Genomic DNA, 24,224 nt, shown 5'->3' on the forward strand with positions numbered 1-24,224 from the left:
TTGAAGTGTAAAACTGGATTATACTGTGTTCGACTTTTTTTATTAAAATACATGTGAAATTGCTCGCAAAAATATGTAGTGTATGCATCCTTAGTCAAGTGCAGGTTGTAATATTAGGTAAACGCGAACGAATGAAATATTTAGTTATCAAAGATTTTGAAGTTTGCGTATGGTTTACGGGATTAATATTAAAAAAAAAACATTGATATACTTTATAAAGACATTGATCAATAAATTCGTGTGCAAAGTTGTATTAAATTAAATGAGATGATACACTTAAATTTAGTCTAGGGTGCTCTTGTCTTGTTAAATTTCATGAAACGGTTCATTGCACCGTCTGGCAAACATTAAGTATACTAAGATTTTAAATTAACATGGTTATTTTTATTTTTGGTGGAGCTCGATATTTCGACATTATCTACGAATGTCCAAATAAAAATAAAAAACATGGTAAATATCCCGTTTTAAATACTGTTAGTAATTAAGTATACTCTATTTAAATGAGCAATGTTAATAATTTCATTACATGTTTTATGTATGTTTATTCCTTTATAAAAATTGTATGTTTTTGGACCAGAAATTTATAATTAGGTGGTTTATTATCTACTATTATGTTATTGGTACCAATGGTTTTTTTTGATGTGTGATAGGCATTAATGCTGTGTAAAAAAAATTGAGCATTCTGCGAAGGTGCAAAACTTTAATTTTGCTTTAATGTTCCAAGAAATGGTTTCAATTTTTTATTTTATGTTTAGTTTAGTTGGTAGTGCTTCTGTAACCGCTTTAGGTAACTTAATATTATCTTCATAAAACCACATCGTCTCGCTGTCGTATGACGTTTTTTCTTAAAAAAAAAAAGATATTTTCATTTCATCATTCGGAATAGTAAGAACCGTACCGTTTCTGTAATGTTAAAAAATTAGGTCACGAAGTAAGTAATTGACGTGGTATTACTTTGATGAAATTGTAAGTATTTTAAAAGAATACTTTACGGGAAGCACCGTTATTAGAAAAGTAATGTGATATAACTAGGGTGAGTCCTAATGAAGTTCTAGAGTACCGTGCAGGAAATATTACTTTGTAAATTACAACGCCATTTCAATAGTTTTGACATTAGCTGATTGATTTTATTAACTGATATAAAAAAACCGGTCAAGTGCGAGCCAGACTCGAGCACGAAGGGTTCCGTACCATTGACTAGGAAAATAACAGTAGGTACACAAATTTATTGATATCGAGCAAGAAATGGCGTTTTTTGTATGTGAGTCCACTTGAATATTTTTCTTTTACTTATTATTAAAGTAAATATACAACTAAGTATTTTGAGAATATTTCAAGTGCCTACCTGTTGCTATTATAGATATCGAGCAAAAAAGGGCAAAAAAATATTTGTTTTGTTTTTATTATTTGGTTTTATAGCGGCAACAGAAAAACATAATTTGTGAAAATTTCAACTGTGTAGCTATTGCGGTTCTTGAGACACAGTCTCGTGACAGACAGATGGACGCACAGACATCAAAGTTTAATAGGGTCCCGTTTTTACACTTTGGGTACTGAACCCTAAAAAGGACGAGGTTGCCAATTCGATCTTATTTCTTTGTTTGTTCCTTTTCAATCAGCGAAGCTGATTGATTCTCAATTGATTCCACCCGTAAGGTAAGAGAGTGGAAAATTAGGAGATTCGTCATTTGTGTATAAATTACTCTATCTTTTTATTGGAAGTTTATTTTCATGAATGTATTGTAAACAAGTAGTTCTCTTTACCTTGGCAACTATTTACTTATACAGATTAATGAAATAATATATTTTCCTAATGAAAAATTATACACTTAAAGACCTTGACCTTTCCGAGTGACTTCCCATGCCGTTACGTAAATGCCACTTAAAAGACCCCTCCAGCGATATTCTACCATATATTGGAACTGAAAGAGCCAAGGTTAAGTTCGTTAATGAACTACTTAGGAAAAAATGTTTCTTGGTAGGACATAATTTGAAGGCTGTTCGAATAGATTTCTATAAACGTAAATAATTTTGTTTTAAACAATCTTGAATAATATTTCTATTATTCCAAAATAACTTGAGTTTAAATAAAAATATACCAGGGAGTTTGTTTTCCTTAATAACCCTAAAACATCATGACTTCGTGATGCTGAGTTTAAAAAATTTAAGACAAATCATATTTTAAACATACTCCTTACTAAAAGAGGTAAGAACTTATGGAATTATATTTTAAGTACATATATGTATACAATTCAAACTTGCATTTATTTTGTATCCGTGTAAACAAATTTTGTCATTATCTTGAACTACTTAACTGTCGTCGTGTATATATACATACATAGTATATTGAACATTTGTTATTCAGTGAGTTTAACGTATTTGAACACTTTCTATAAAGTTAGACGATTACCCTTAAACCAAAAATGTTTATAAAACTAATTCAAATTTATTGTAGTCACGTCGTCTGCTATCGTCGAGTGAGAATTGGCACTAAAATCACGTACGGCGTTTTAGTATAAACTTAATTTTCTATATAATTTAATAGTCATTTATGTAGAAAGATCTTTTATTATTGGTAGTCAATATAATTGAAGAATTATTTGCTTACGAATAAAGATTTCGAGCTGTAGGCCTATTCTGTAACAAGAAACTCGAATCTCACCGCAGAACATGAGCGTGTAATGTCAGAATGTAATATGTGATATTGAGTATAATAATTATAAAATGTATATCATACACGTATGAAAATGGCGTATCACTGTAAATCGATTGTCAACATTTCACAAGTGAGATACGATGTGAGTTCTTACAGAATCGCACTCCTGATTAGAATTGACAATGCATTTGTTTTAAGATTGTCTTACCTCGACGATTAAGCAAGATCGCTATTAAACATGTAGTGTACAGTCGGCGTCTTATATAAAGTATGTATATATGACGCTGCCTGTACTAAATATGACTAATAATATTAGAGCAATTCGGAGAGAGTCTGTAAAGTATTATTCAAGTGAGTGTTTTTATTATAGCTATTATAAAAGTGCTATTTATTTTGATAAGAAAAAATAAATAAACCGACTCCATAAATAGCACAAAGTGCGCTGATAAAATCGAATTGGGGTTTTTATTAAAAGGAATTGTATGTACTTTAAAACTCGCCAGACTGTACGGTGGAATTTTTATAACGAATAGTAATATATTAAACTTCTTAAATATAAGTATTTTGAATACAAAATAAGTTGACTCTGCACGAGTCTCTGGCACAGAATTTAAATAATAATAGCACTGACTATAGTAGTAATAGACTTTACTAGTACATAGGTACAGAAAATAAAAATTCTTATAAAATTAAGGTATTCAAAATTAATAAGGTGAAATAAGTTTCATGCATATTCAATTTTATGTAAAGTGTGATGTGAGTTTAATATAATAAAGGCATGTTTATCCAAATAGGCTTAGCCTTTTTCATATATACGTAATTCTCTAACCGCGTCAGTAATGTATTTCCTTTTTTTGATGTCGGTTAAATAATCAAAAGTTATTCGCTCGGTCCGAAATCAGGGATATGTTGAGATAACCTTTGCCTTAAAGTCTATTTAACCGCTGACGTTTATTGTACGCTTGATAAAATAGACTAATGATAATTTGAGTTTAAAAAGTATTTTAAACTTAATAGCACCAGAGTATATATATTTTCAAACATTCTAACAAAATCTAAGCAAACGTAATGTCAGAGTCAAATTCTTTATTTAATAATATGTAATCTACAGCTTCGGAAATAAATACGTCAGACCTGACAAGAATCGGTGGAAGATCATGTATTACGAAGTGGTACGTAAAATAATATTTTTATGTGTATTTTTATTGTGTCTTTCAGGCGATCGTCTCATCTCCAAGGTGTGACATCATCTAAATAGCCTTTGGTTTCGTAATTCCTTACGAACGTTGCTTTTTGACTGTAATGACAATATTGTTACAATTATATTTGGTGGTAGAGCTTTGTGGAAGAAAATTTCTTTCTCGTTCGTATATGCTATAAAAAAACAAACTTGTGCTTATGTATGCACGTCCTTTCTACTTAAATCCTTTAACAAATCAACTCAGATATTGATTCCGCTTGCCAGCATTTCGACACCAACAATTTATACAACGCTAACTCGAATGTGTGCGCACACTCCGCTAATAATTGTTAGCGTAATATAAATCGATTGATTTCAAAAATTGCCTTTAGTTAGCGTTGTATAAATTTGTAACTTCGTTAATTTTGTATATTTCTTCACGATTTTATTAATACATATAAAATAACATATTTTAAGCAACTTGGCACAAAAAACGATTTTCACTAAAATTCTAGTTAGCGTAGTATAAATTGTAGGTGTCGATTTGATACTGTTAACGTTAGCATGGAGTTGTGCATTTATGAAAACTTCTGTTCTGAGGGATAAATTAACAACCATATAATAATACTTCTGAAAACAAATAGGAATATTAAAATCTGAATACAAATCCGCAAGGTCTTTTGTCATAATAAAAGATAGAATCTGTTGTAATCTTTCTAGCGGACTATTCAGCGGACCGTAAACTTTAGACAAAAGAGACTATATTAAATTCATTAATATAAATGAGTAGTATATTTTTTCCCATTAAACTGATGTAGATTTAACATAGACGATAAGCCGATGAATGAACATGTCAAAATATCTACCATTGTTAAAAAACCATTTACAATTGTTTTGATAAATTTTTGCGACGTATTTATTGGAGACTACTTCCTTAAATAATTGATTTTATTAACAGAGTACGATTAAATGTTATCTTCGTTAGTGACATTTATCATCAGAATGTGTGCCGGTTACGGACCTCTGTCGTGTAACGTCGTCCATTCGATAACTTTATTTAAAGACAATTATATAAACGATTAATCACAGCGAATTAATATTATCAAGTATTACTATTTCTAGAACATTCGCACGAGTTAGTTCCACTATAACCAGCCGCTTCTGCAACTTTGTTGGTTCCTCACGGTTGGTTTAAGTGTTTAAAGAACGATATTTTTTACGAAACTATTATGAATTTTATAACTACTTGCATAATTTACCTTAGTTAAAATCTTCTTAATGAAAATAGTTATAATTTAGATATATTAAATAGGTTTGACAAAGATTGCGTTCATCAGACGCGTCATGTATGTATTAGCCGCCGCTATCTCACCAGTTCGCCATTCAATCATAAATACGTAATTTAGTGTCGTATTGACCGAGGACGACTCAATAGATAATCTTTTATCTGACTATTAAATAATGAGGCGACGGGACCGCGCGCGCCGGTCACTTTACTCAGTGTGTCCACGACCGTGTACTTCACAATATCACTTGTAACGACATCGATTACATTTTGGACATCTTTAACCTCCAGCTGTATATAACTTATTGCAACGTACCGTCTCGTTTCAATCATCGAAGCTTTTACTTTATTTTTTAAAAGTATTAAAAAGTTTTTTTAAGTGTTGTTTATATTAACGGATATAAGGTGTTTCTATATATAGTGACCGTTATTAGTTTTGGGAATGCGGTGGTATTCACTGAACACATTGTGTTTTGGCAAGCCGGCGATCATAAGTAACTCTGCCAACATGACGCTACAAATAAAGGTGATTCTGTTTTTGTTTACAACCTTATTTAATCGTTTTAAATTGTCACTAAACTTCTCTTAAGCTTGAAGTTAATGTAATTAATTATAATTTTGATGTGCATGGACTATATATGTGTGTGTCATATTTATGAGCTGCGATGGTTCACGGTAATAGAACACGGGTGAATTTTAGCGGATGTTCGCGGGATAAATGATTGTTTATAATTCATCTCATGGCGGTAAAAGTAAAGCATGGGACGGATAAACACAGCCACATTTGAATTCAACCCGAACTGGTTACTGGTAGAATGTTGGAATTATATCTAACCCTTGCAAAACTGTGACATAATAACGAGCTGTTACTTTAATTTTGTAATGTATTGAGATTGGGTTAAATTTTAAATGTGTCGTTTTTTATATTTCAATTGCTTATACGACTATGTCGTTGAAACGGTATCGTCGTGTTACGTTACTTTTAACAATTGTTCAAATAGTGTACAATTTGGAGGTTGACTTTCGTTTGAAGTGTACTGTTCTGGTTATAAAGATTTACCTCAGATGCAAATGTATAAGAATATGATATATATTATGGATATTATTAAAAATATATGTATGTTTAAAGCTCGTGCATCTCCGTGCACTTCAATTCAAAATTTACTTTAAAACAAGTTTGACTTTTAAATTTTTACCGTCATTGCGCTCGAAACAAGTTTCACTTTGTAAATTTAATTTAGTTTAAATATAAAATAATATTTGTATTTTCGTAAAAGTTTTCATTATTTTATGTTGTATGTAAAGTTTAACCAATATGGAATAAAACAATTCACATTATTAAATACTAGTGATCCGCACGGGTGCAATTTCTTAATAAAAAAAAATTACATGAAATAAATATAATGTATGGGTATAGCAATGATGTAGTAGTCTAGTAAAGTAGTGTAGTACACTGTAGTACACTACTTTACTAGACTTTTTTTTAGAATTGAATCTTTAGTTCCAAATATTACGCACTAGACCAACAGCTCAGTTTATAACTGTTATTATTGGTTGATTATTTAAACAATGAGATCTTCTTCTTTTGAATGACAAATCAATAATGCCAGAAAGGGAAAGATGAGTGATAGAAACTAAATTCCCGCTAAACAAAGTTTATAAAATTCTCGTAACGCTTATTGTAATATTCTTCAATGTTTTTAATTTTTATTTTACTTAAATTCTCTAACAATGTATCACTTTGAACGTAAAACGATGCGGCACTGTGAACGTTTTGGAGATTAGTGACTTATTTCAACATTATGATAAAGTGTCAACGTATTCTAGATAACTTATTACTGTTATCGCCTTCGTTTGAGTCGCTTTAGAGAATTATTTATTGTTTGCTTGTTTAATATCACTATTAAGTTGTAATTCTTGGTTTTGTTTACTATTCACGTGTTTATACACGTGTGTTTGTGGACTTTGTGTCGGGATGATGATGCGTTTCTATTTGATGTTCAGCTTCCTAATTTATGATTTTAAATAGATATGTTACATTATTTAGTGATAATGAACGAGCAACGTAGCCTCGGTTTATCAAAGCGGAAATTCGTTTTCATTAATTTTACGTTTGATAAATCGATGGAATGCTTAATACCTCTGATAAAATCAAATATAACTAACTATAAAACAAAGATTAATTGCAGAAGTTTGTTCCGAAACTCAGTCATATTTTCATGGCACTTAAAGTTATATTTTTTTTTTTCAAATAATGGTGTTGATATAGAAAGGTGGTTTTCTACTTAAATTCAACTTGAAAGTTGTGTTTGAGTTATATCTGGTATATATCTCGTAATCACATTGTTTTGTTAGTTCTTGTTTATGGCGATAGTCTTAGTTTAATGGATATCCTTATATTTTTCATTCTTACAAAGAATATTTATTAGCTTTGCCTCGCAATGTAATAGGCTGTTTGTTTAACACGATCTTATGATTGCTGACAATGTAACCACTCCGAAATCCTCCCAAAAACAGTCTACGTAACCCTGCTGCGTCACAGTTCCGCAGTTGATGGCAGTTTGCCAAATGTGTTGTAACACCATTACCGGAAAAATAAACCTTATTACTACACCAGTAAAGTTTATTTCTTTTAAAATTTTCAAGCCATATCACTTGTTAAAGCTTAAACTCCTTATAATACGGTTCATTTCGTTTTGTTAAGTTATAAGGCTGACGTTTCGCCGCCTCTTTTATGTTTTTTTATAGGAAATATCTTTGAGAAAATGCATTTGGCATTAGTGGCAGTATATCTATTTGAAGGCAACTGTGCGTAGATTCATTTGAAATTTATGCAGTTACTTCAAAGCACTTTTATAGAAACCTTAGTTTTTATAGACAACTGATGATTTGATGATGTGAGTAATTGTGTTATTTTCCTTGGGGTAGTTTTGCAGGCATCCGGGTTTGTAATGTAATTACTTGGTTATTCTATCGATGAACAGCTAAAGCTTGGCTTAAAATGGAGGATCAAGGGGAGCACTTACCATCAGATGGCCCATTATCTCGTTTACCTATCTAAAATAAAACGAAAATGTTCTGAGGATAATAAAGGTACTAGCTTACATCATGATAAATATTTCTGCAAATACTTACCAGGCAATATAGAATCACTAATTCAATCCGCTGGTTATTGGTGACTATTGGATATGATTGGTGCAATTCAATAACAAATACTTGGATGTCTTCCTGTTATTGAGACCTCGTCTCTCAAATCAACAAGTTAACACGACGTAACGAGGTGTTGTTATAGCATAAATGGATAATGGCAATGGAGACAATGTATCCGACACGCGCCTAGCGCCAGTTTATCACGGTGACAAATATTGCCCGCTTGGAATGTATAGCTGAAGGAACATGTTATCGTAATTGTAACTGAAATTATAAATCTGATTCTTTTACGTCTTAACTATTGAGTAGTTCTAATCATCATGAATTTCTGTCTGGGTTACAGAATAGGACCTTACACCTGCTCTCTCTCTGGTACTTGAGATCGAATAAACTAGCCACATTAGTCTTCCCGCTAACCAGTAACGATGACATTTCGACAATTGATTTGACTGGTGATGACATGGGTTCTTCCAATCTAGTATTAAATAAAAATAAATTCAAGAAATATATTAAAATTAATAGATATATTAAGAAAACACGAAAATTAATAAAATCTAGAAATAATTGCCTTAGTTATGAAAGAATCTGTAAGGAAAGAAATACTCAGATTAAAAATGATTGAGAATAATAAGAATGTGAAAGATATGAGATAAGGTTATGAGGCTGATGTGAATGCTCTTCAGGCTGAGATATCATATTTAAAAAGCTCATTAGACACCATATCAAAAAAAGAAAAAAATGAAATGTCCCAAAAGGAAATTTCTGGTCATATCGCTGCCATGAACGTTTTACTAGACTTAAGTAAATATAATTCGGAGCGCTTTGACTCTCTCATAAAACACTATGCGTGTGATTGTCAGGACGCTTCTGACTCTGGGGATCGTTCGGGACTGTGTACTGGTATGGTGCCTCCATCTCAGTCAACAGCTCATGTCAGCGCCATACCAAGCAAAACACATCATGTTGCTACCAAAAAATGTACTAAAATTTATAGTGATGGAATGGGAAGAGATATGGATGTTTTGCTCAATTACATGTGTAAGGGACAATTAGTAACAAATTATTGTATGCCAGGTGCAAGTTATTCACATATAATGAATAGTATTTTGAATTGTACTCATTGTCCTTCTACTACACTAATTATATTAGTTGGAGAAGGGGAAATGTGAACAAAAAAAATCTTGATAATTACTACACTAAATTATTAAAATTAAATGTAGAAATAATATGAATGTTCACATTTCCTTATATTAAAGAAATGCCACAGGAAAATGCAATTAGGTTTTAATTAAATAATATGTTACATATAATGACAAATAGTAATTATGTATCAAAAAATGACATCAATAATAAAATGGAATTAATTGATATTAATAATAGAATTAATGATAATTCATGTTTATTGACATGTGATAGGTGTCACCTATCAAATTTTTATAAGAGACAGATAGCAAGCACGCTATCATACTTTATTGTTACAAAATCAACCAACTGTTTGGTTGACCAGACAACTGCTTCTATTGAGCAGTATAATAATACAAGACCATATATTTTGGAACATGTTCCAAGTAATTTAAATTAAATTCTAAGACAATAGAGGTAATCTCTGGCACCAAGAGTATATACCATAGAAGTCAATAAAGAGAAAAAGAAAATAGCTAATAATAAAATTGTAAACCTGGTGCACCAAAATATTCAAGGAATGTTAGGGAAGGACCTAAAAATTGAATTATTTTTGACCTGTAATGATATTGATATTATGTGTTTAACTGAACATTGGCTTCTCAATTATCAGGTCATGTTTAACTTTAGTGAGCACCAGATGGCTAGTTTGTTCAGTAGGAATAAAGCTATACGCGGTGGCTCTTTAATACATATGAGTAAAAATTTTAAATTTAAGGAACGTAAAGATATTGTGAGCCTTTCTATTGAGCAAACTATAGAAATAGCCAGTGCAGAGCTTGAGCGTGTCATTGTTGTATGCGTATACAGGCCCCCTAGTGGATTATATGAATTGTTTGAAAATGTATTGGAAAATGTTTTATCGAAATTATCTGAATCTAATAAAGAAATTATTGTTTGTTGAGATTTTAATATAAATTTACTGCATAATACATCCACAAGTATTAGATTCAGATAATTGTTAAGTTCATATAATCTGGTAAATCTGTTCTTAGAACCAACTAGAATAACAGATTCCACAGCAACTTGCATAGATAACATATTTGCTACCCATATTCCACAAAATAAAATTATTATTAATAAACTAAATTCAGATCATTGTGGACAACAAGCTTTATTTAATTTCCATGTTAAAAAAATAAGCATTTCCGAAAAAATAATGTTTGTTCCTTTGACCACAAGTCGTATTGAGAAGTTTAGAAGTAATATTATGGCCAATCTCCCACACCTATCTTTTAGTGATAATCCCAATGTTTTGTATAATAATCTATTTAAATTAATTAGAAACAAGTTTAATGCAATATTCACTTCTAAAACAGTTAATACAAAAAACTTTTTAAAATTCAATGATTGGGCTACTATTGGAATTCATAAAAGTAGGCAACGAATGTACGAGCTTTATAATGAAAGGACGTACAATCACAGTGCCACTTTTACCAACTATGTAAGTAACTATTCAAAATTATTTAGAAAAGTGTGCGTTTTGGCAAAGTCTTTAACTATAAAAAATAGAATTAAGAATGCACATGACAAAATAAAAATGACTTGGAAAATTATTAATTGTGAAACTGGTAGAGGTGGCAGTTGCAGCTCCGAATTGAACTTAAACTATAATAATAAAGTCATAAATAGTGAAGTCGCAGGATGCCTTAGGGATTTTCTGCGACTTATCCAAACCCTTTGATTGTGTTCAACATGAAATTGGTCAGGAAACTATATCACTATGGAATTAGAGAATGTGCACTCGACCTTCTTACTTCTTATCTTAACAATAGAATTCAGAGGGTTGACGTTAAAGGGACAAGGTCTCCTGGGGTCTCAGTCAGTATGGGGGTCCCACAAGGATCAATTCTTGGACCTTTTCTATTCTTCATATACATAAATGACTTGCTCTTTCTTGTTGGGAACAAACATGATATAGTATTGTTTGCTGATGATACCTCTTTGGTTTTTAAAATTAATAGGAAACAGGTACAGTATGACGATGTAAACAATGCTATGTCTGATATAGTATACTGGTTTAGCGTAAATAATTTTAGGTTGAATAATAAAAAAAAAAAATTGTAAAATTTAGCGTACCAAACGTGCAAAATGTAAAATCCGATGTACTTATCAATGGGGAATCGATGGATCCAGTTGAAACAACTAAATTTCTTGGCCTTACTCTTGATGTCAAGTTACTGTGGCTCCCCCATATAAACGGATTGGCGGGTAGACTGAGTTCTGCGGCATTTGCGGTCAAAAAAATTATCATTATTTACCGATGTTGATACGGCTCGCCTAGTTTATTTCAGTTACTTTCACAGTACAATGTCCTACGGTATTATGCTTTGGGGTAACGCAGCCGCTATCCTTACTATATTTGTGCTGCAGAAGTAGGCTATTAGCGCAATCTATAACCTAGGAGCCAAGGAATTATTAAGGTATAAATTTAAAGAAATTAAGATATTGACTTGCTTCTCAATATATATTCTGTAATGTTTTGTATGTACGGGAAAATATTAATGTTTTTATGAGAAAATGTGATTCCCGTAACATTGGTACAAGGAACAAACACAATCTTGTTACTCCTGTTACTCGACTGCATAGAGTCAGTAACTCTTTTGTGGGGCAATGTATACGCTTCTACAACAGGAAAAAAATTGTTAAAGAACGCTTGTGTGCGAAAGGTTCCTATACAATTAGTGAGTTTATGTTTGATAGCACATCTTGGGAATGAAAAGATCGCTTCCTGGCTGGTTCTATTCATATACAATTATATATCTACTAAATTTGACAAAAAAAAAAAACCCGCTGAGTTTCTTACGCCGGTTCTTCTCAGGTCAGGGTGTTCCTTTTTCCGAACCGGTGGTAGTGTTTAATTTGACCATCAATAAGTAAGTGTGATGCTTCTATGTTGAATAAAGAAATTTGGAGTTTGAGTTTGAGCGGAAACTAGGTTAAATATGAGGTATTATTGGAGGCGTGAAATCATTTTCAATATTTTTTATTATAATGATAGATTATTTTAATTAATCTTAAGTTTCAGTGTTCATTATTAATATAACGTGGACTGAATGTTGCTTATCTTATCTTCTTTAATTATAGCCATCTAGTTCATACAGAAATAAAAACTTCGAAAATGTATAATATAATATGTATATATATACATGTAAATTTCGTGATTAATAAGTTAGACTCCCATACTTACAATAAATTTAACGTATTTTTTTTTAAATCCACCCGGAATTAATATTTATCTAATTAGTTATTATTATATGTTTAATCACGTTGCCGACTTGTCGAGTATTTCTCGATAAATATAAGTGTTTCCGGATTAGATAGTAATAAAAATAATATATACCTTTAGTCTTCATCGGTTAGAATGTTTTTTTTATCAAACATAATTTTATTAAGCCACATATATATGTTTAGTTGGTTTTTCATTCATTAGTAGATAATTTTAGCACCTAGAAAATAAATAGTTTAAAAAAAAATACTTAAAACAATTTACTAACACACCAAATATAGAAAAGCTTCGTTTTGATCTTAACATAAATGAACCACTAAATCATACATACTGAAGTGAGCTACTTACTCAGTTAAGCTTACAAATCCAAATAAAACACAAAGAACACTTTCAACAAATGACAAGGCGCGTCAATATCGACCTTAATGTCCTACCTAGCTCAAAAAGAAAAACTAACGGCTTAATATATTTTAGCGCGTTTTTTTTTTTATTAGTATTATGTATAAAGAAATATCCTAAATGTAATATATATTCCGAATAGCTTACCAATAAATATATTTAAGCAATCTGGTAGTACATTGCACAATTTGTTTCACATTTGACACTGTTAAAGGTTCAAATGAAATCGGTCAAATTGATGGATGGGCGGATCCATCGTAATTTAGCCGTGGTCCGTTATGACGGATGGCTCATTACGTCCGATTGCTCGTTGATGTAAACCTAATTTATCGACAAGTTAAAACTGTTTATTGTCTTGTCGCGTTTCCATTGTATAATTTATATATAATTCAATTTTAAATTGATACAGTAGTCAAGTATCAATTTAAAATTGAATGATTTTATGTGTTAATTGATACTAGTTAACGAAACTAACCAATAATATAAAATATAGTCATTTGATTGTACAAAATAGGTGATTGTATAATAGTAGTCACTTTGGGTCTTAGGTAATTAAATACGTATTTTGAAGTTTATTCATCTTATGAAATCTACGAGGAAAAACATCTAATGCCATTTTTTGTTATATTTTCTACAATTTCTTAATTTTATTTTATTTTACATTTAATTCATAATGTGTTTGCTTTACGTATTTATTTGTTGTCTTTTTTGGCGACAGATTTAAATATTAGCAAATTTACTCAAACGGAATTACATATATATATACACAAGTCTTCGCTCGCGTTTTAAGGGTTGATCGTATGGTGTTAGACATACAGGATGACCTAATACGGGTTTCAAGCTTGCTTCATAGCAAATTTCACCAAATTCGTCGGTTCAGTGGTTTGGCCGCGTTATACAATTACTTTCGCATTGATGATATTAGTGTAGATTAGTGGAGATGTATAAGAAATAGTACCAATACAAAATATAAACAAACGAAACGTGGTATTACTTGTTTAGTCAAAGAAATATAGTGTGACAAAATGAACAGCACTCAAATTGCAGAGAAAGTCTCGACGACGGTTTTCAGTGACATGTCACGATCAAAATATTAGTATGGTTTATGATAGAGATCTTTCGAATGAAATTTTGCCGAAGAGTAATTTTACGATGTTTCATTCGAAATACAGTTACAATTTACAAAAACTAATAATATTTGTCCGTTTGTATTTATTATATTGAATGTAGGTTAAGTAGAAATACGTAAACTGTTTATATCGGATAATGGTGATGAATCTGATCATGATGAATCGACAGGAAGCGGTAAAATCAGTTTTGATGTGACGTGTGGGGCGACTTGGGGAGAACGATTCGTGTGACGTGACGACATACGGCATGGTCCTCTCGTATGACGTCATGCTTCATCGCCGCCCCCTACTTTCTTGTGAGTGCGCAACGTATAGAATATTATAATAAATATTTCGTTGCTTTACATTATTATAAATAAATTTGTATTTGATTTAATAAAGATACTCTTGTTATTAATTTTATTTATTAGTTTTCTCTAATAAATAATTTATTTATTTAATAACTTTCATTTCGATGTTTCGCATCTGCCAGGCGTCCCGTCAGGCCCATATTGATTTTGTTTTCTTGCCTTTTATTTTTTGAGCTTCGTATATAATTTTTATCATTATCTGCGTACCATTTTTATTTCGTAATTCATCATTACAAGCTGAATTGAGTGTTTTGGGTAATGGTAACGATAAGATAAAATTTAGTCTTGAATCATGATCATAGTAGCCGCCACGATGTTTTTATAAAAAGTTTCACAAATGTATATTTATAACGAGATCTCATCTTATACTAGAAACTTCGCTGTTTACCAGATTAGAAATCTATGACTTAACTGAGAGAGAGAGAAAGATAGAGAGATGACCAAGATGGTCCATTGTTTGGAACACCGCGAATCTTTGTGTTGTGGAGGAAAACGTCGTAAATTAACTTGCATGTGTTAGATGAAAATTTGTAGGCATGTATCCATGTATATATATGGTTTGGAGTTCCGAACCACGGAACAGTGGAATATTTACAGTCTGGTTCTTAATTCAATGGTCATTTTAGTTCGACCCGAAGAGTATTTTTAATATTTAATACCGTAATATGAATTTCAAGTCTATGAAAACTATTGGAAACATTGAAATTAATCAAATTGAATACATTTATCACATATATTTTAACTTCACTACGTCTAACTGGCATATATTTGGCCGCCATTATGTCTACTGCAATTAAATATCGTACACAAACATTATAAATCATTGGTAGAAGACGTTAAAACTGGATTTCTGCCAGTAAATGGACGTCATTACCGTCATCTTCACATGTTTGTCTTTAAAGAAATTGCTTATTCTGTCTAGATTTTTGGCAAATTCAACTCTGATTATGCAAATAACGCAATTTGCGCATATATGATTGCCAAAAGTGGATCCACATTTCTTAACAAATCAACATATTTTTGAGTATATTATGTAATATAAACGCATTGGTGTTTTGTTTTCATATAAAGTATGGAATAATAATTATTTCTGGCCATTACCATCGCTGGCAGTGCTCTGTAGCAGTAGTTCTGTAGGAAGTGACTTTGAATTTTATTTTATACTGAAAGCCTACTTTTACCGCGTTAATACGCTTTTTGTCTGTATCTAATAGATGCTATAAATTTTATAGTCTATGTCGCATATGACTTTTTTATATTTGATGATCATGTGGTGAGTTTCGAGTTTCGTTTGCTCACACAGAATAGCTCTATTTTCTATCTATACATTAAAGTTCTCGCTCGTATGTTATAACTGTGTTCAGTTTCATTGATATTCACTGAGTTAGTTCCACGTGGTAAGCGCATCGTTATAGAAATGTTGATAATAATGTTCTACATGACTAATCTTTTCAATAATATTTTAGGTATAAACAAGGCCTTATTAATAATAATGATGATAAATCACGTGGCATTTACTTTATTTTATTACGTATGAACTTTGCTCATATCTTTGCTTTGTCTGTAATAAATTTTAGTTTTTACTTAAATTACTTAACTAAAATGTCAAGTCATTAATTATACATGTAGAAATATAGCGGTTTACATATATATACCTATAAATGTCGCTAGGATTTGTTAAACAATACTAAGTCTTCTACTTTCGAATGTCAGAAAAAGAGAAATCATGTTTAACATCGGCTATGTAGGTCATTTATTTATGTATTTTCATTAAAAGCGAAACCACAGATTATTTAATAAACTGTTAAAAGTTTTGGTAAGATTATTAAGAGCTCAACATATAAATGAAACTATTAAATATGAATTGTAAATGTCAATACTGTTCAGAAATATTGGCGATGTCAAAGATCCTTCGCGAGCTCGAATTCGACGTCTTTCTTTCGTAAATATTTGATTACGTGATACGTCAAACACATGTGCTATCTATATACATTGTGTTTTCTACAAAAGATTCGTCAATCGACGTGTAACTCGTCTATGCATCATGCTATTGTGTTGGATTGTCAGCTGTGACGATATGCTTGTTATTATATTTTTTTTTAGCTTGATGTTATTTATGATTTACTAATTTATTTAAATTTCGAATTCGTATTCGTATTTCGGCCTCTGCGTCAACTTCGCCGACGCCCTTGGGCTGGAGGTCAATAATCTATTACTGTAATATGTGTACTCAAAATTTAGTGTATGAAGTGACGAGGGTTTATGTGCTTATGTAACATCACTCGATATATTAAATGTAAGGTGAGGCCGGAGCTCAAATATACCGATGTTTTGATTCTTTTTAAGCAGCGAAAGAAGCAACGAGTATATTTATTTAAATAAATGAAGAATTATTATTGTTTGTCTGGGTTACGTTTTTTTTTCATACTAAATTTAATCGAAGGCCCCGTCTTGCCTTGGGGACTTGCGGCACGTGAGAAAAATTAATCTTAAATAGTAATAATTTTATGACATTTTTACGAAAGTTTCTAGGTTATTTATTTTTATAAAAAAGGATGCACTTAATAAGTGTTAATATTACAATACTTACCTACTTAATAATTGCTATAATACAAAATTTAGTATTGGTATTGAACCTATCACAGACCTCAAGATTTGCATGACTTAATTCGGCCACACACACAGACAGTTTTTATTTGTCTTATATTAATCTATGAAAAAAATCAATACAAAGTCATAGTTTCAACACTCTTACAAGATTCTTGTATTGTATAGAATTTAAGAGAAAAAAGCAATTCTTTTTATTTATTTTTTTGTGAATGGTTTTTTCATAGCCTTGACTTTTGATCTTTGTTGGCACAAATTGCTCAAGTTTAGAAGTGGCGGAACATGAATTGTGTTGTTAATTAAACCTAGAACACTCACGAACGTTGTATGGCAAATACGACCTTTTTAATTAAACACTTGCTTACCTTTTTCTTTTGGAATTGTGACATGATATAAAGATATATTGGATGATATATTATAAAGAAAAGTTGTAGAACCAAAGAAACAGATTTTTGTCTTTACAATGACAGTTGCCATTACAGTGATTGGGTCGAATATTCAGAAAAAGAGTAGAAGTTAATCTTTGCGGTGTTGGGGGAGGGCCATTTGGGTAATTCTTAATTACGATGATGGCGTCATGACCAATTTCGGCCACAGCAGCTAATTTAAAGGAGATCTCAACTACGCAGGACATATTTTAGTGTCCAAGTGTGTGCGTAAACACAGACGCACACTCTGATCCCTTATGATCCCTGATGTTTATCTTTCTAATATTTTTTTATCAATCCCGAGTTCGACCTCGGAACTGCAGCCTTATTCCTATTATACCTAGCCAATAGACCAACGAGGAAGTCAATCCAAGACTATATTGAGGTTATAGGGAAATATGATGTTTTAATGGTATTAATATTTGTTTGATGACTGGTCATCCGCTTTTGCCTACATTAAATAGTAAACTGCAATTAGCTAATATATTTATCAATAGTCTAAGTCTATTGACAATTAGCCCATATTTGCCAATAGATTTACAGTAGTGCATATATAGGGACATTTTCGGAATAAGGTATCTTGAATGTAGAAAGTAAAAATCGTTTCAAGCTAACAATTATTTATTTCATTCGTATAGTATATCGAATAGTATGTGGTATCTTTAGCTTAAATTTACATACCAATGCTCTAATAACTATGTCTTTTTATCTAATTATCTGAACGCTCGTTGAGCTCGAAAATCAGTACCATTTTATTCTGCAAAGTTGGCTTGGTTTATTGCGTTATCGAATCATTGAACAGACTCAGTTTAATGTTGTGTTTATTCACTTCATTTAGCGAATGTTTTTTGATAGATATTTGTTGCACTATTTCAAATGTCTAGTGTTATTCGTGTAAAATGAAAAGTCTAAAATTATTTTCTAACATAAACAATGGAGATATTCACCATTGGTAGACCAGTTATTCTATAATGTTGCGGGAAAAAATACGATATACCGTCAGCTTTAAAACAGCGGTTGTTAACCTTCGTTGAAGTCATATCGTAGAGCACTTATCCTTGCTTCTTAGTTGTTTGCTTGATTTTCTTATGGAACACTTGAGGTAAGTATATATATTATCACCTATAGATAGGTCACAAAACTAACTGTATATATTTTTTAATAAACCCTAAATAAATAAAAAAAAAATACGCGTACTGTCTTCTTTGGTTGATAAATAACGGGCAAAATATTTCCTATGAATTTGTCTGACATCTTAAGATGGCAAATATTCCGTTGCATATAAATTGATCAAAGTCATTAACAGTTGGTTTTTATAAAATAACTAAAAAGACGCGAAGGACTAATATATCCCAATTCTATTGATTACACAGTAATTAATATTATTTTAATATATAATTCCGTATTTTTATTGCTACTATAAGATAATTTAATGTACACGTAATAAAAGACACGTACGGCCTTCAGGAAGATATATCAGTACAGTGGGTACAGGCGGAGAGATCATTATAATTACTTTCCAAGTAATTTACTTGGTTATAAATAAAAAATCAGTTTAATGTTTTCAACTGCATATATTTAATGAAAAAAATATCTCAGTTACTGAGGTAATCCTAATTATTATACTGCGCTTAGCTTATTTTACGAGTAACAGAGTAATCTTTGCCTACACTTCTATCCATTCACATAAAAATAAATATGTACTTATATTGATAAATAACTCAAACAAGGATTTATCAAAAATATTTTTTTAAAACTAAGTAGTAATGTTTTATTTTTTATTTAAAAGTATTCCAAATTGTATTAAAATTAAAAAAGATTAAAAGAATACATATCATCTCGTTAATGCATGTAATGTTGCATTTACGTGATTAATAAGAAATTTGTGTTGCGTGAGCGTCTTCGCTTTTTACTACCCCTTGGGATTTCATTTACTTGGATAATAGTGTTCCCCGTTTACGTTGACCCATATACATGCTATCGACATGATGTTTCATTAGATTTCGCTTAGTGGTTTCCACTCGATGCGCACATTTTTATCTATAGTAGATAGATAAAATGTCGATATTAAATTCGAAAGTATTTTTTATTAAAAATAACGAATAAAATAATAATTAAGGCATATTGGCTAATATGAATGACACAGATACAATAATAACACTTATGATCAAGGTACAAAGACCTTGTATCTATTCATGTGACTTATAGTTAGCAAAAGATTGAACCCGACACGATGCGACGTCTAGCTTTGTCTGCCAATCGAAGCGGTTAAGATAGTTTAAGATACATCCTTTGACCTCTTTTGTTGTTAAATGGAGCGGCACTGAAAGGCTTTCAATTAAAATGAGCGCTATTTTTTTTATTAAAATCATATTTACCATATTCCTAGTAAAGTGAAATACCCATTTCATATCGTTCGTTTAATATTCAGATTAGACGAGGATCATTTGCAGGTTAAGTTATGTGAAAAATACTCTTTTCAAACTTAATCACACTTTTAGTGGTATCCGACCCATATTTTACTTCTGTGTATTGCTGTTTTAATAAAATGATTAACTAAACTATACGTTTTTAATTTTCAGCATGAGGTCACGACGGCGGTGTGGTGTACGCATGGAAGCCCGGCGGACTGGTGACCCCGCGCTGCACTCGTTGCGCGCGAAGTTTCGCCGTGCGCTACCGGGATGGACCGCGCACGCGTCTCGCCGCCGTCGGATCGCGCGAACCCTCGGCCGCTCCAAGGAGGATCCCGCGGAACCCTTGACTCCCCTCCCGCGGAGACCTTAAATGAACCAGAGACTCCGCGGCCCGCGCCGCGCGCGCTCCCCTCTATTCCCGAGAGCGAGCCCTTGCTCCGCGATCCGCTTAGTGTCAGTGATGTGCCGCGTAGAGCCGGTCGTCCGTTGCACGTGCAGTTCGACGCGCAATCACCGCCCGTGCCGGTGTCCCTTACCGGCTCCAGTTCCAGTTCCAGCTCTGACGATGAGGACGTTTCGATCGCTGAAGCCAGGCCCCCTGACGGCGGTTGGGGTTGGGTCATTGTCTTTGCCTCGTTCATGGTTAACCTGATCGCCGATGGAATCACGTTCAGCTTCGGCGTATTTTTCCCACATTTTTTGGAGTACTTCGGCGAAGGAAAGGGAAAAACCGCATGGATCGCCGGTATTTTTATGGCGATGCCGCTGCTCTCGGGACCTATCGCAAGTTTTCTAACAGATAGATATGGTTGCCGTCGCATGACCATATTTGGTTCAATACTAGCGTTTCTAGGTTTTGTCATTTCTGCCTTCGTGGATAACATGGAGACACTGTTTCTTACATTCGGTATCATGGCTGGATTTGGACTGAGTTTATGTTACGTGGCGGCCGTAGTTATCGTCGCTTATTATTTTGAAAAGAAACGTTCACTCGCTACCGGGATCTCCGTGTGTGGAAGTGGAATTGGCACATTTATATTTGCGCCATTGACATATATCTTATTAGATGAATATGGGTGGCGTGGAACTACATTAATACTCGCGGGATTTTTCTTAAATATGGCCGTATGTGGATTGTTATTCCGTGATTTGCCATGGACAGCTACAATGAACGAAGAAAGAGCAAAAGAGAGAAAAAGGAGAAGAGAGAGAAAACGAAACAAACGTTTCGGCTCCGTGGCGGCATCTGTGGACAGCGTTTCAGACACGAAAAGTAGTGCAGCCGGCTCGATGAAAGTGAACGATGCAGTGGATATAGAGGCAGTTACTTCATCAATAGTTCCACAATTCAGTTCCTTAGTAGACCTGCCTACATTCATGACCGGAGGCGAGGGAGTTTCGTTAGAAGTATTTGAATTAATGTCCAACAGAGGACGTGCTTATGCTCTCTTAGCACAGAATTACCCAGGCGTGATGTTACCATCGAGGAGTTTTAGTGATAGTGGGCGGTTACACGAACAGTCACCACCTAAAGCGTTGATGTCACCAGGAATCAATACTCCTGGGACTCTATCACCATCATCTCTACCAAGTGCTCAAGGATCAACCACAACAAGAGCGCCTATAAACGAGAAAGCAGCTGTGTCCCTTTGGTTAAAGAGGCAGGCGTCTGGGTCGACGAAGAAGCCGCCAGCTTTTCTAAAAGATCTAAGGATACACAGACATTCCTTAACGTATAGAGGGGCTATGCTTAATATAAATCGATATAGATTACGTGCGTCTTCCTGCCCTAATATTTTCAGAAACTCTATGACGACTATTGCCAAAGGAAAGGTAAGATGATCAAAAACATTATATTACAGATTTTAATACAGTATATATAAACATTGAATCCATACATAAATAGACAGACAAGACAAAACATTTCAGTACCTTTTTCTCCTTTGTTTGATAAACGATTTCATATTTTTAAAATTTGATTTTTATTGACGAGCTTTGATTTTATAAATATTATTTTCAAGAAATTTGGAAATAACAGTTATCAAAAAATACATGCAAATTCATACATGTTTTCCCAAATTATCAATTACAGTTATGTTCGAATTATTATCATTATTTATTATGTTCCATAACATAACCATAACATCAACATAGATGTTAAAATGTCTGTATTTTTATTTAAATTAATAATATTTAAATTTTGATTCATTTCAGGTGCAATGGTATGCCGGTCTTTGGGACTTTTGGGACTTGGTTGTGGACGTTCTGGACTTTTCTCACTTCCGTAACCCTGCCTTTCTTGTGTTCGCAATGTCCAATTTTCTCCTTTACATGTGGTACGATGTACCCTACGTGTATATCGCAGACAATGGGCTCAACATGGGCTTCAATGAATCGCAGGCATCGATGTTGATATCCATCATTGGCATTGTTAATATGTTTGGAGAGGTAAGTCTCTGAAATGGTAGAACTAGTAAAGGAATATTGGAATAATCTTCCATTATTTGCCTACACATAGTAGATGTTTTGTTATATAACTAAGACTGAGTTCGCGAATTAACATGTCTTAATATTCAGATTGAAAATATAAACACACAGAGTTATCTCTTCAAGGAATCTCATAAATTATATAATTTGAATTAGTGACAAATTCGTTTGCCGATTTTGGAAAATTGGAAAAAATGAACACATACGGCTTTTTCGATTTAACAATTGATCTTTCGAATTGAATAATTAGTTGGAAGCGAAGTTCGAAATCGCTTCGACAATAATCATCGAATATACGTTATCTAGCTCCAGGGAAAATTAATGAAATATCTGTAAAGTTGCGTTAACGAAAAACAAAGATGATTTTCTGATAGCACCAGCAGTGCTATCGCTCGGTGTTGACTTGACCCATTTCAATTTAAAAGTGTTGATAACGAGCACTCAAATGATATGTTTGATTTATGTAATCGCTACACGTGCCTGAGCGTCTCGCGTTGGTATTATTTAGCGTTTCCTCAATCTGAGATATGAAATCATAATGTTAACAATCTTTGTAAGTGATACTTTTAATCCAAGAGTAAATAGAAACCAACGATGCTTTAAGCCACTTTAACGCTGAAAGATGAATCTGATAACAGTTTCTAATTGTGTGGAAACAGTGGCTGTAAATGAAAGCAATTAAATATAAAAATGGTTCGTAAATGTGTCCCGGCAAGGCCACGTCTTCTATTTTTAAAAATGATTTGAAGGCAATCTTACTGCTCCAGGCAGGCATGCTGGCATATTTCCTATGTTATTCTAGCACGAAATTGTAGGCACAAATAGGTACAGCAAAAAGTCATGCTTTTAGCGATTTAAACCTACGATCTATTGTTAAGAAAAACTTATTCTGAACAGCTGGATAACTGATATTATTAGGATAAACTAAATATGATTCAATTATGTTATATCATTCGGTCGCTCTGAAATAAAACATTAACGACCTTGTTACAAGGCAATGTAACAAACACACGGCTTAATGAATACACTATTGTAAAAGTATGTCGCTTACGGGCTTAATTCATAAATTATTTATGAATTAACAACTTTTAACGTTTACACTTTTAATAGTTGCGCATTTTCTGTTTGTTTCTAGATATTCTTAGGATGGGTGGGTGACTGGGAGTGCGCGAACCCTAGCTTGGTGTACGCAGTCTGTATGATCCTGTGTGGAGTTGTTACCTTCATCATGCCACTTCTCAGCAGCTATTTCGGACTCGCCGCTGCATCTGGAGCATTTGGTGCCTTCATTGCCGCAAACTATTCCCTTACGAGCATTATTCTTGTGGAACAGATAACGCTGGAGAAGTTCACGAATGCGTATGGATTGTTGCTACTTATTCAAGGTCTGGCGAACCTTGTTGGACCTCCATTGGCTGGTAAGAATGTTTCTTCTTTTTATAATTCTACGGTGACCCTCTTATATCTCCCCTCCTTGTTCTATATTCATTCCAATTCATAATCTACCGGCAAACAGCAATAGCTTGTATTGTTAAGTTACGGTTTGAAGGGTGAGAATGTAAGTATAAGAGACATAACATCTCATGGTTAGTTGCACGATGTAAGGGATGTTTTTTTTTGGTTAATATTTCTTAGACTTCCTATTTCTATAAGCAGTGATGGCCACAAATTCAGGTGGCCCATTTGCCAGTGTGCGTAGTTATTTTAAATAAAAATAATTACAT

General features: G+C 32.7%; 1 protein-coding gene across 2 annotated transcripts in view; it reads left to right on the forward strand.

Moving 5' to 3' along the window:
• LOC113398899 (uncharacterized) overlaps positions 1 to 24,224 on the forward strand; it is a 37,426-nt gene that overhangs the window by 11,732 nt on the left and 1,470 nt on the right. The window contains exons 1-4 of one of the 2 annotated variants that reach the window (XM_026637841.2): positions 5,332 to 5,647; positions 20,179 to 21,846; positions 22,228 to 22,461; positions 23,636 to 23,918. In XM_026637841.2, coding sequence (XP_026493626.1) covers positions 20,281 to 21,846; positions 22,228 to 22,461; positions 23,636 to 23,918 — 2,083 coding nt within the window. In that variant the 5' untranslated portion in view covers positions 5,332 to 5,647; positions 20,179 to 20,280. Of the gene's footprint in view, positions 1 to 5,331; positions 5,648 to 20,178; positions 21,847 to 22,227; positions 22,462 to 23,635; positions 23,919 to 24,224 lie in introns of those variants that run through there. The other variant, XM_026637842.2, reaches the window with a different exon arrangement.

The sequence above is a fragment of the Vanessa tameamea genome, chromosome 9, assembly GCF_037043105.1.
Source record: "Vanessa tameamea isolate UH-Manoa-2023 chromosome 9, ilVanTame1 primary haplotype, whole genome shotgun sequence".
Taxonomy (NCBI): domain Eukaryota; kingdom Metazoa; phylum Arthropoda; class Insecta; order Lepidoptera; family Nymphalidae; genus Vanessa; species Vanessa tameamea.